This window comes from Hypanus sabinus, chromosome X1 (assembly GCF_030144855.1).
Source record: "Hypanus sabinus isolate sHypSab1 chromosome X1, sHypSab1.hap1, whole genome shotgun sequence".
NCBI classification, from domain to species: domain Eukaryota; kingdom Metazoa; phylum Chordata; class Chondrichthyes; order Myliobatiformes; family Dasyatidae; genus Hypanus; species Hypanus sabinus.
Window position 1 is genome coordinate 37,928,409 of NC_082738.1, and position 13,359 is coordinate 37,941,767.

Genomic DNA, 13,359 nt, shown 5'->3' on the forward strand with positions numbered 1-13,359 from the left:
TATAATGGATAAAAAAGCATAACGTTCATGTCACGGGTAGCCATATTTTGTGCTTTTACTTGGAAAAATATGAAATTGAATGGATTACTACAAAATTGAGAAATAATGCTGAACTATGATTTGTATTCATATAGAATTTCAGACAAGGATCTTCTGAAATCCAATTGTTAAAATATTCATAATATTTCAAAGATTGTCAAGAGATAACATTAATTCTCTAGGATTATGCAAAGGAATTTGTGCAGAGTGATTCTTCAAGCAACAACTTACAAGCATTTGATTATACATGAGCCAGGATAAAGAGTGAGATTAAAAAAAAATCACAGTATTTATCACACTTTTCTTGGGTACGATCACTGCAATCAATAGCCTGTAACTTTCCTTTCAGAGTTGAGCAGTTGAACTGCCTGAACAACCTGGCATTTTGGAGGTGTGAATTGAAGTCTAAAAGGTGTAGGATGGTGGCGGCGTGGTGGATACACGGAATTGAGGTGGTAGGGCCCAGACATGAGCCAATGTTTGATCATTGCTAGACCAGACTTGGACACAATTTGATGTGGCAGAACTGAGGTGAGGTGAGCAGGGGCAATGAAAAATCAAGCTGGTGGAGCCCAGGTCCAAGAGCGAGGGACAATGAGGTTCGTGAACTTGAGGTCTAAATGCTATTTGCTTACTTTTATTGTTTGCATGATGTGTTCTTTTTTTCTCCTGCTGCACATTGGGTGTTTGATGGTCTTCTTTAAAAATGGGTTTTATTGGGTTCCTTTGTTTTATGGCTGCCTGTCAGGAGATGAATTTCAAGGTTGTATATATACTTTGATAATAAATGTACTTTGAACTTTGACTTTGAAAATGAGGTGCAGTCACTTCATGCACATAAATCCTTACATTATAATGGGCATCTATGACTGGAAGAATGCAATGCAACACAATGCTTTGAGTCATGAGGACAGTAAAATCTCATATTCAACCAATTTGGTCAGAGAGAAGAATCTAATTTTTTTTGTGAAGCATCTCAGAATCAAGGGACTATCGAAGCCAACTTCAGAGAAAAACTGACAGGATTCTGGAAACTAAGCACCATCTGCTTTTCAGCCTTGGAAAGTTGAAGAAAGGATAAAAGAAACATATTTTAAGACAGTTTTCAAAAACCAAACAAACAGATTTGATAGGATTTGCTTTCAAAGCTAGTATGCAATGAAATTACCTTTCATTGTAGAATTGAAGGGTGTTTTCTGCATAGACTGGTGTTACAAGTTGGCAGATCATTTGCAGCGGCTTCTCACGCTCCTCCAGACCCAACATCCTAACATGCGCCACTAACCATGCAACTGCACAGATAGCCATGCTGCAAATCTTCCCCTTGATATTATCAGTGATTTTCTAGTTAAGAAATTGAGCAATGATTCACATAAGCTTATTCATACTTGTAAAAGGTCATGTACTATTTGCATGGAATTGAGAGTAGTAACACACTTTAACATGGATAATGGGATATGATCTTTTACTTTTACGCAGCTCCCATTAATCCTTCTCAGGCATTCTTGAGTTTTACAATCTAAATGGTAACTGATACAGTACTAGTTTATAGAGTAATTGGGAGCTTCTATAAAAATCATTTTACAACAGTATTGATCTTTAAACACTTCCCCTAAATTCCAACACATGCTGATTTTAAGGCACAGTTGAGGCAAGACTGTTTTGACACTTTAAAAAAAAATAACTTTAGTTTGTATTATAATAAATTTAACAACTATAAGCAGAAAGACTTTTCTAAAGTCATTGTGTCATAGAGTAATACAGTACAGAAACAGGCCCTTCAGCTCAACTCATCCCTGCCAACCAACAAACCCAGCGCGTACCCATTTGCCCATCCTTCTGAACCTTTCCTATCCATATACTTATCTAAAAACTCTTCAATTAAAAGCAGCTGAAATGAATTAAAGGGCAACAAATACCCTACAACAAAACATTCAAAGTAAATAATTGAGGAAAGATAAAAAGCCAACAGATTTAGTCAGGAAAGTCATGGAAATGATTTTCAAAATTGTTAGAACACAGAGGATATGAATTAGCATTAGAATAAAGGCAAGATCAACAGGAGTTCAAAATCAACTTCACAATTCTGTACTTGCAGGTTTCTTTTATATTAAGAGATATAAAAGAGAGTATTGTATCTACTTTCTTATGTTATTAATCTCACCTTTTCTTAATATTGATGTTGTGCTGGGTATGCAGTTTCATACCTACCAGCCAGCCTTCAGCTCTTTACCTATCTCGCCAACCTTGATCTTGGAGGGATATTCTACACTCTGAGGATCATAATGAAGACTGATTTTTTTTCTTACTTGATAGCATATATAGTTGCTGCACTCTAGCAGGAACTACTAAGCACTGAATAGGAGTGGGAAATCTTTTCTCATTTTCCATTCCATCATCCACCCAGGGGTATTCAAGTCAAATGTGCACCCTATTGTTACCTTGGTGAGTTCAGGTAGATTGGCAAAAGTTCTAAGGCTTAACTGAGTAGCGACTTGCCAATTAGACATTAGGCCCAACACACTTCGTGATCATGGTGCAATCTAAGACAGAAATTTGAAGGTTCTGTTTGTATTTGAGATACGGGCACTAAAATATTTGACATATTATTTTAGTTACTTTTTTAATGTTTTAACTATTTGTCTTCTTTTGCACAATGGTTGTCAATCTTTGTTATTTCAAGTTCTTTTAATAGATTCTATTGTTTATATTTCTCTGTAAATGCCTGCAAGAAAATGAATCTCAATGTAGCATTTGGTGCCATATAATAAATTTACTTTGAATTGTTAAGCTTTGAAGCACAGTCATCAATTAGACTCCCATAGCAGCAAAACCAAAGCAATACCTGCACGGCTTCAAAAGTTAGCAACCCATGTTCCCAGGCATTGAGGACCTCCAGAATAGCCGCTGGTGTACAAGAACATACTTCATGCCATTTCACCTGGCTTGAGAATAAACAGGAGTCTGATTATTCCTGGTACACATATACAACCAAATGATAAAGCAGTAACAAAGCTTGGAGAAAAATCACAATGAATACAGGAAGGGAAATTTGTTTTGAAGAAGCATTTTTATCAAAGAGATCTAAAAACATAAAATAAATAGTTTTAAAGTTTTGCCAATTATAAAACAGCTAACTTTTTGATATTGATGGAGGTTGAATAATGTGGATTCCAAATATAGCACTAAAACATTGTGATCTACTCATTGTTCTTCTCAATCCATTCGCAGTCTTGGACACAAATGACCTCTCCACCTCCTCCAATCTTTCTGTGCTTCCATCTGACAGGCTGAGTTCACACTCCGATGGTTCAGAACTCACCTATGTGGATGCAGCCAGAAAATCGCCTGCTCTGGATGAACCATTCCTCTGGTATCTCTCAAAAATCTATCCTTAGTTCTCAAAATTTGCTTCTCCAAAACAGCATTACTGGAAAACATAGTTTCCATGCATACAATGACAACATCTGGCTAAACTTCAACACTTCTTTTGACTCTGCTGCAATCTCTACAAATTCTTGGACTGCTAGATGGCAGAATTGTCCTCCAGCTGCTCACTAGGAAGATGTATGCCGCTCCATGCCACAAACTTCAAACTCTGGTCACAGATGCACATGCCAATTGTTAAGATACAGATTCCATCTCTTTTCCCTGCATTCATCTGATTGTCTGTAACCTTATTTCAACATACTTGTCTGAAACTCTGCTGCTTACCTTCCTCCTACCATCAGAATTTTTGCTGACTTACATTAGATCTCAGTTAAGCAATGTTTCAACTTTAAAATTCTTACCATTTTCACTGTGATCTCTTTCAATCCCTCCAAGATAACAGTGTGCCATACTCTGCTAGAGCCTCGGTGATCACTTTTTTTTTTCAAGTGGTTGTCTTGGAGGAAAGTTTCTGTGAGTGGTCCCCAACGTCCTTCTCACAGTGCAGTTGTTTTTTTTAAAATGAAGCCGAGTTGCGAACTCGCCACTCAACCCAGCACGGATGGAAAGCGTGTCTGGGAGCGGCCCAATTTGGGTTCGAACTCGGGAACCTTCGCTCCGGAGTCCGGCGCTGATGTCACTGCACCACATAACTGCAGTCCTCTAATTTTGTTTTCTTGACCATCCTCAAATTTAATACTCCAGCTCCTAGGAATAGCTTGACTAATTCCTTTGCTCCCCTCTCCTCCTAAAATACTTCTTAATATCTTCCTCTGGGTAAGCTTATGCCCCTCTGCCCTAGAAGATCCACTTGTGACGCAAAGTCAAATTACGCTTGATAACCATATGCTTTTGTTGCAGTGTATTGTATAATTCATCAGATGTGATCCTGTCTTCTTGATCTTTTACAAAAATAGATGGTCGTCTTAGCTGACATCATATTGATACTCTGCAGTCAGTTAGATACCATCTGACTAAACTGAATGTTTTGTTTATATTAGTCACTTAACATTCTATTGTAATTGTTCAGCGACTTGTTCGACAGAGCTGTTGCTCAACATTCTGAAGAAAGTATTCACTGAATTGCAAATTTCCATGAGGCTAGGCAAACCATCCCAACAAACACTCAGATATACTGAACAAAATACTTTCAAATAGAATTAATGGAAAGTAAACAGAGCACCATACACAAGTTTCATTTCTGCAGAGGAATTCAGATGAACCACCAGAGACTCCACTTTAGTGGGGTCAGCACGGAACCCCTGCTCTGGATTTAAGATTTTCCCTTCCTCTGGCATGCATGTCAGCATCCATGTCTCAAAGAATGCCACCTCTCCTGATGGACAAGGGTCTGACAGAATCACCTGCAAACAAAACACAAAGTTACTAGCTCTTCCCACCAAATTTGAATGAGATGACTAACACACGTCTTCTGTCTTTTGAGTGTTCTGTACTTATTTGTAACTTCAAAAAAAGCATCAATGTACTTGCAAAGACACATGATTATAATCAACCTCTTAAATGGTGGTGACAATCTGCGCTGACAGGAATGAATGACCACAATGATGTTTAAATACACAGTGTTTATTATGCATAGCAAATTTTATTTCTAACAGATTTATGAGCTGAAATTGCACTTACATCAGATCCATAAGTTTGAGCAACATGACACAACATGAGGAAGGAAATGTCAAATAGTAATGCTCGGACAGAGGCTGCTTTTGCTGGAAAAAAAACAGAATACATCAGTTAATGAGTTTTAGCCAGTCTGCTCTTCATTGAAAGTTTTCTTATTGATCTAAAAAGAATTTTTCAAGAAGCAAACCAATAAACTTTGTTTTCTTTTTACTTTGTCAGCTTTCAAAGATATTGCTCACAACTAAATGCTGCTGGAAGTTGATGAGTCAGCTTATTAAGACTACTGAATCCCTTTCAGTGAATATATTCTGCTAGTGCTATTCTGTAGGATTTACTTCAAAAGGCATTAAAGGATCATTTTGTTACAAATTAAAATAGCGTGCATTTTGGACAGCAACCCGAACACAGCTATGGCTGTGATATTGGGTTTGAGGATCTAGCAGGTAATTTTGGAGAGGCCTGGGTGAATAACTGCAGTGCATTTTGTAGATTGTTCACAGGTGCAGCTATGTCCACCAAGCACAAAGGGAATTAATATTTAAGACAGATGCTGCATTTACTCCTGATGCTATCGAGCTTCTTGAGAGTTGTTGCAACAGTGGAAATCATTCTATCACACTCTGGACTTGTGCACTGCAGAAGGTGGAAAGGCTTTGGTGTGTCAGGATGTTAATCATTCATAGCAGGTCAACCAGACTCCAATTTGTTCTCAAATGGCTAATCTGGTAAATTGTGAGGGCTTCACAGATAGTACTGCTACTAAATGTCAAAGTAGAGAGTGAGGCTCTCTTGTTGGATATGATCATCTTCTCACCCCTTCATTTATCAGCCCATGTCTGAATTTTGCTTAGGTCTTGGTGTATGCAGATATGGCTTCTTCATTTGCTGAGGACTTGAAAATCTAATTGAATATTGTGCAGCCAGTGGACATCTCATTTCTGACCTTATCGTGGAAAGAATGTTATCGATGAAGCAGCTGAAGATGGCTAGCCTAGGACATTATCTTGAGGAATTCTGGCATTGTTATCCTGGGGTTGGAATGATAAACCTTCATCAGTCACAACAATTTCCCCTTGCACAGTTTACTGGAATGTTGTTTCTTTGATGTCAACTGATTTAAATTTTTACAAATGGTGCTTGATGCCACACTGAAAGGTATGAGGTATTTTTCTCACCCACAAAACACTGACTTTACCAGACTCTGCACAAATCTCAAAACTCAGCTCAACAGAATCAGAAAAATGGCCAAATGCACAATCAATTAAAGATCTCTGACTCAATGCAAACCAGAAATAAGAACTTCCAATTTTACATTTTAAGTGAACTGATGATAGAAGCTAAAATATAAAAATTTAAACAAGACAACTATTTTAAAGTAAACTGATTGAAAGGATTAGATGTTACAAATTAAATCACATTTTTAGGACCAAGGACATTGTTCAACAATAATTATGTCTTTATAATTTGAGTTACAGCTAACTTAAAGCATAAGAGTTGACTTTTGTACTTCAAGAACGTGACATAAAATAATTAAAATTCACATTGTAATCTGCACAGTATTACTCATTCAATGTTGAAGACTTGAGCAATTTACATAATAGAGGAGTACAGTATCAATGACAACAACAGCTGGACTCCAGCATTTAAATCCCACACCACCACCCCCATCTCTCACCACATGTGGTTACCAGAAGTTGCTTCACAGAGTTTTCATTTATCCATTCCTAGGACGTAGGTAGTAAAGCCAGCAGCGTTCTTGAACTGCTGCAGTGCATGTAGTAAAGGTACTTGAATAGCCCCCAGTGATTTTGAACAACTGAGTTGTTTATGTGGCCGTTTCAGTGGGTAACAAACTGTTAAGCAAATTTCTCTAAGTTTGGTATCATATTGGATAACCAAAGTATATTTTCTTCCTTAAAAGGGCACTAGTGATCAAAATTGCTATTGTTTTACAAGAATATAGTAGTTTTACATTCACCATTATGTACATTTGCTTTTTATTCCAGATTTAGTTAAATCATTCTTTTTCAATCTTTTTATTAATATCAACATGATAAGATTAGTATATAGATAGTGGGATTACAAAGTTATAAAATTAAAATGAACATAAAAGGATACACAAGCAATAAGTACATTATAGTTAAGTCTTCCCAAATTATGAATGATACAAATATCATATAAACGAAACCAAAAAAAAACTAAGTAATTCATGTTGGAAAAAAAACAGAAAAAAGGAAAAAAAAATTACACCCTAAGAAAAACTAAACTAACAAACTAACCACTAACTATTAAGAAAAAAAAAGAAGAAAAAAATGGGCTGTTTATAGTATCTATAAAAAAAATTACAAAATCATCAGTGTCCCCAACTCCGATCCTCTCAACATATATATATATAAATATAAAAAAAATCAAAACCGGCCATTAATGTAAGAAATGCAATCATCCGACAAGCAGAAGAAGATACATGGATTGACCCCATCATTGGTAAACCAAAGATTCCAGTAATAGGATGTGGTTGTAAATCAATGTTCAATACCGTGGAAATAATATTGAAAATGTCTTTCCAATATTTTTTCAAAAGCGGACATGACCAAAACATATGAGTTAAAGAAGCTATGACATCTGTCACATATAGGATTTATATGGGAATAAAAAAGAACCAATTTATCCTTGGACATATGAGCCCTGTGCACAACTTTAAACTATATCAATGAATGTTTAGCACATATAGAGGATAAATTAACTAATTGAAGAATTTTATCCCAATTCTCAATAGGGATAATAAAGTTAAGTTCTCTTTCCCAATCATTTTTAATCTTATAAAAGGCCTCTGAACGTATTTTCATAATTATATTGTAAACATTTGACATTACACCTTTCTGAAAAGGATTTAGTTCCAACAATTTTTCCAAAATACCCGAAGTATCAAGATTTGGAAAGGTAGGAAGTATAGTATTTAAGAAATTCCTAATCTGTAAATATCTAAAAAAATGTGATCTGGGCAAATTATATTTATTAGATAATTGTTCAAAAGATATAAAACAATTATCCAAAAATAGATCAGAAAATCGTAGTATTCCTTTAGTCTCCCAAGCTGAATAAGCTTGGTCTATAATAGAAGGATGAAAGAAGAAATTGGATACAATAGGAATAGTTAAAACAAACTGATTCAACCCAAAAAAATTTCCGAAATTGAAACCATATATGTAAAGTGTGTTTGACTATTGGATTGTCAATTCATTTATGCAATTTAGAAAGAGCGAAAGAAAGAGAAGTTCCTAAAATAGAACCCAATGAAAATCCTTGCACAGATTTAGTTTCCAGATTTACCCAATGAGGGCTAGGAGATAAATCCCAATCCCTTAACCAACATTTCAAATATCGAATATTAATTGCCCAATAATAAAATCTAAAATTAGGCAATGCCAATCCACCTTCCTTCCTTGCCTTCTGTAAATATCTTTTACCTAATCTAGGATTTTTGTTCTGCTATATATATGAGGAAATTTTGGAATCAACTTTGTCAAAAAAGGATATTGGAATAAAAACTGGTACCGCTTGAAATATATATAAGAACTTGGGTAAAATAATCATCTTAATAGCATTAATCCGACCTATCAGAGATAAAGACAATGGTGACCATTTAGTGAACAAACATTTAATCTGATCAACTAAGGGTAAAAAATTAACCTTGAATAACTCCTTATGATTTTTTGTAATTTTAATCCCTAAGTATATAAAAAAGTCATTAACTAATTTAAAAGGTAAATTTCCATAAATTGGAACCTGTCTATTTAAGGGGAACAATTCACTCTTATTAAGATTCAATTTAAACCTGGAAAAATTACTAAACTGAGCCAACAATGATATAACTGCAGGAGTGGATTTCTCAAAATCAGAAATATATAATAACAAGTCATCTGCGTATAATGATAACTTATGTATATCTATCCCACGAGTAATACCAAAAACATTAGGTGATTCTCTGATAGCAATTGCCAAAGGTTCTATAGCAATATCAAATAATAATGGACTAAGAGGACAACCTTGCCTGGTATCCCGAAATAAACGAAAAAAGGGAGATCTTTGTTAGTAAAAACCGAGGCTACTGGAGTATGATATATCAATTTAATCTAGGATATAAATGTTGGACTAAAATTAAACTTCTCAAGCACAGTAAATAAATATGGCCATTTAACTCTATCAAATGCTTTCTCCGCATCTAATGAAATGACACATTCTGAGGTGCTGCGTGGAGTATAAACAATATTCAATAATCTCCTAATATTGAAAAAATAGTGATTTTTAATAAAACCAGTTTGATCCTCCGAGATAATTTGAGGTAATACCTTCTCCAGCCTGGTCGCCAGTAACTTGGAAAAGATCTTGGAATCTACATTCAATAAGGATATTGGTCTATAGGATGCGCAATCAGTAGGGTCTTTATCTTTTTTCAATATTAAAAGAAATGGAAGCTCAATAAAAAGATTGTGGCAATTTACCTAGTCTAATTGCCTCTTCAAAAATCTTGCATAACCAAGGAGAAAGAGTAGAGAAAAAACACTTAAAAAATTCCACTGTATACTCACCTGGACCTGGTGCTTTCCCAGAATTCATAGAGGAAATAACAGCTTTAATTTCTGCATCCGTAATAGGAGGTTCTAATATTAAAAGTTCTTCTGATGATAATTTTGGAAAATTCAATTTCCCAAGAAAATCATGCATGGTATTATGATCATGAGGGAGTTCAGAATGATACAGAGAGGTATAAAAATCTTGAAAAGATTTGTTTATCTCATCATGGTTAACTGTCAGTTCACCATTCTGTTGACGAATCTTAATAATTTGACGTCTAACTGAAGCATTTTTCAATTGGTTAGCGAACAGTTTACCCGATTTATCACTATGTATATAAAAATCAGTTCTGGTTTTCATTAATTGATTTTCAATTGAAGATGTAAGTAATAAACTGTGTTCCATTTGAAGCTCAACCCTTTGTTTGTAAAGCACCTTACTAGGAGCGATCGAATATTTCTTGTCAATTTCTTTAATCTTATCAACCAATAAAAGAGTTTCCTTCTTAATACGTTTTCTCAAAACAACAGAATAGGAGATAATCTGTCCACATATATATGCTTTAAAAGTGTCCCAAAGTATTCCGCAGGAAATTTCATCCGTGAAATTAGTTGAAAAGAAGAAATCAATCTGTTCCTTCATAAATTTAATGAAATCCAGATCTTGCAGTAAGGTAGAATCAAATCGCCATTGCTTAGTACTAGAAGCTGTATCCATTAATTTAATAGAAAGCTTCATTGGAGCATGATCAGAGATGACTATAATGTCATAATTACAACCAATTACAGATGGAATAAAACGAAAGTCAATAAAAAAAATAGTCAATTCTCGAGTAAGAATGATAAACCTGTGAGAAAAATTAAAACTCTTTGTCCTTAGGATGCAGAAATCTCCAAATATTGAAAATTCCATTATCAGTCAAAAAAGAATTGATGTAAGTGGCCGACTTATTGGTAAAGTCTGAATGGATATAGATCTATCCAGCAAAGGATTTAAACAACAGTTGAAGTCACCACCCATTATTAACATATATTCATTCAGATTAGGTAGAGAAGTATTTGGTTTCAATTTCGTAAATTTTTTACTCTAAAAAAACTTTGTTCTTGATAGCCCTATCTTACTTAATTTTTTCTTTAAACCCTCTTTAACAGATCAAGCTTTTAGTATATGGAAAAGGAAAGGTATAATATGTTTTCGTGATCTTTTTTCTGAAGGTGGTTTGATGTCTTTTGATCAACTTTCTAACAAATTTAAATTACCTAAATCTAATATTTTTAGATACTTACAAATTAGAAACTTTTTATATAAAGTTTTACCATCCTTCCCTAATTCAACTTTGATAGATTTTTCAGATATGATTTTTACTTTAAATCCCTGTCAGAAGAGATTAGTGGCTCTTATTTATAATATGATTATGAAGATACAATGAGAGATATCAGGTAGAATTAAACAGGAATGGGAAAAAGAACTTCAATACAATATTTCAACGGAAAAATGGGAAAAAAATTTACAAATGGTTAATTCGTCTTCTATATGTGCTAAACATGCTTTAATACAATTTAAGGTTGTACATAGAGCTCATATGTCTAAAGATAAGCTTGCTCGATTCTATTCTCATATTAACCCTCAATGTGACAGATATCATTTAGATGTGGCTTCATTGACCCACATGTTTTGGTCATGTCCTACTTTACATAATTATTGGAAGGACATATTTGCTACCATTTCCTCAATTTGGAATATTGATTTACAACCTCATTTTATCACTGCAATTTTTGGTATTCCAAATGAAGATGATAGTCGATTTTCTCCTCCAATTAGACGAATGATTGCCTTTGTAACATTAATGGCCAGGAGATCTATATTACAAAATTGGAAAGAAGTAAATCCTCCTACCACATTTCAGTGGTTCTCTCAAACTATTTCTTGCTTAAGTTTAGAAAAAATTAGAAGTACTATTTTTGATTCATCAATTAAATTTGAAGAAACTTGGGGACCGTTCATTCGACACTTTCACATGAATTAATTTGACTTCTTCCAGACCTTTACTCTTATTATTCTTGTTCAGGTATGGAGTTCCGGAGTTTTTTGACACTATCATATACTTATAAACTATTATTATTGCCCATGTTAGTTTAGGTTTAGTTTTTTTTTATTATTTCTTTAAATATACATTTTTTCTTATATTTTACATTTTTTTCTTTTTCTTTTGATGATTATTTTTAATCGTTTCATGTATAATCTATATAGATTAGATTGATATTATATGATCATTTTTCGCCGATAGTTTAGTAAGATATTGTTATCTTGTTACCAACTCAATTTTAAATCTATTGTATTCATAACATATGTAATATTATTATGTTATGTTTTTTTAAAAAATTAATAAAAAGATTGAAAAAGAAAGAAAGAGAAGTAAATAATGACTTAAAGAAATCAGGATAATCCACATTTGGAGCATGAACATTAACTTTAGCAACCTTAGTAACCCAGTAATTAACAAAAATCTACCACTTGGATCCAAAATAATATCGTGTAGAACAAAAGCAATAGAGGAGTCAATAAAAATTGAAATTCCTTTTACTTTAGCATTCGAACTCGAATGGTACCCCTCCAAAACCTAAAAAAAACGTTGATTGTCCTCTTTCCTCACATGAGTTTCATGTACAAAAATAATATGCGCATTCAGTCTTTGGAATACTTTAAAAATCTTTTTCCGTTTAATCGGATTGTTTAAGCCATTAGTATTAATGGTCTGAGCCATATTTCTAAAATCAACCCTTTGGTATATAAAGAGTTAACCAAAGTATGAACTCATGCACCCGGAAGAGGAACAAAAATAAGGGGAGGACCTGGAAATGATGACATTGCAGACATTTTAGTAGTTTGAAATCAGCCCAAATGAAAAAACTAGAAAAACTAATAAAAAGAGCAATAGAATTAAAAAGGAACCCCCGCCCACCACCCACGGAAAAGAGACCCTCCTGAGCCTGAAGAAGGCCAGGAAAAAAAGAAATTGTGAGACTAAATCTACCCCCATGTCTCCAGAAGGCGACTCCTCCAGACATATAAAGGAGAAAAAAAAGATCCACTCAAAATCCTAAAAAGTAATTAACACTATACTAAAACAGACTTCTTAATATAATAGCTAGTAAAAAAAAAACAAGAAGAATATAAACACTGGTAACTTATAAATCGGGTTTAAAACCCGAACAAATAAAAGTTAGGATGTGATAAGAAAGGCATTATAGGAAGAAGACAACAAAAAAAAATGGCGAAATTTTAAAAAAAGCAAGAAATATTTTTAGAAAAGAAACCACCATCTTAGTTACACAAAAAATGAAAAAGGTATATATCAAAACATTAAAAAAAGAATTCACCTTCAAAGGATTAATAATAACAACCAAAAATAAAATACAATGGTTAAAGTAAGTAAATTGAAAAGATTAGTACGTCGATAAAGAAAAACTTTAATTGGAATATAAGATGTAAAATAAACCTACACCAATAGTCAGAAACAAAATCTGGTTTTGGAAACAAAAAACTATCTTGTAACGATCAAAACCATACATTTATTAGAGATGAGAATCTGAAGCTGTAGGATAGTTCTCATCCAGAAAGCTTTGAGCATCAGATGTGGAGAGAAAAACACGACATGGTGCATTCAAAGGCGAGATT

The 13,359-nt window shown here is 33.9% G+C and overlaps 1 protein-coding gene across 2 annotated transcripts in view; it reads right to left on the reverse strand.

The window, feature by feature from the left end:
* Positions 1-13,359, reverse strand: part of med24 (mediator complex subunit 24) — a 95,584-nt gene that overhangs the window by 31,916 nt on the left and 50,309 nt on the right. For both annotated transcript variants that reach the window (XM_059956404.1, XM_059956403.1), the window contains exons 16-19: positions 5,110-5,192; positions 4,657-4,832; positions 2,885-2,984; positions 1,208-1,383 (exon numbers count right to left, since the gene is read on the reverse strand). In XM_059956404.1, coding sequence (XP_059812387.1) covers positions 1,208-1,383; positions 2,885-2,984; positions 4,657-4,832; positions 5,110-5,192 — 535 coding nt within the window. The remainder of the gene's footprint in view (positions 1-1,207; positions 1,384-2,884; positions 2,985-4,656; positions 4,833-5,109; positions 5,193-13,359) is intronic.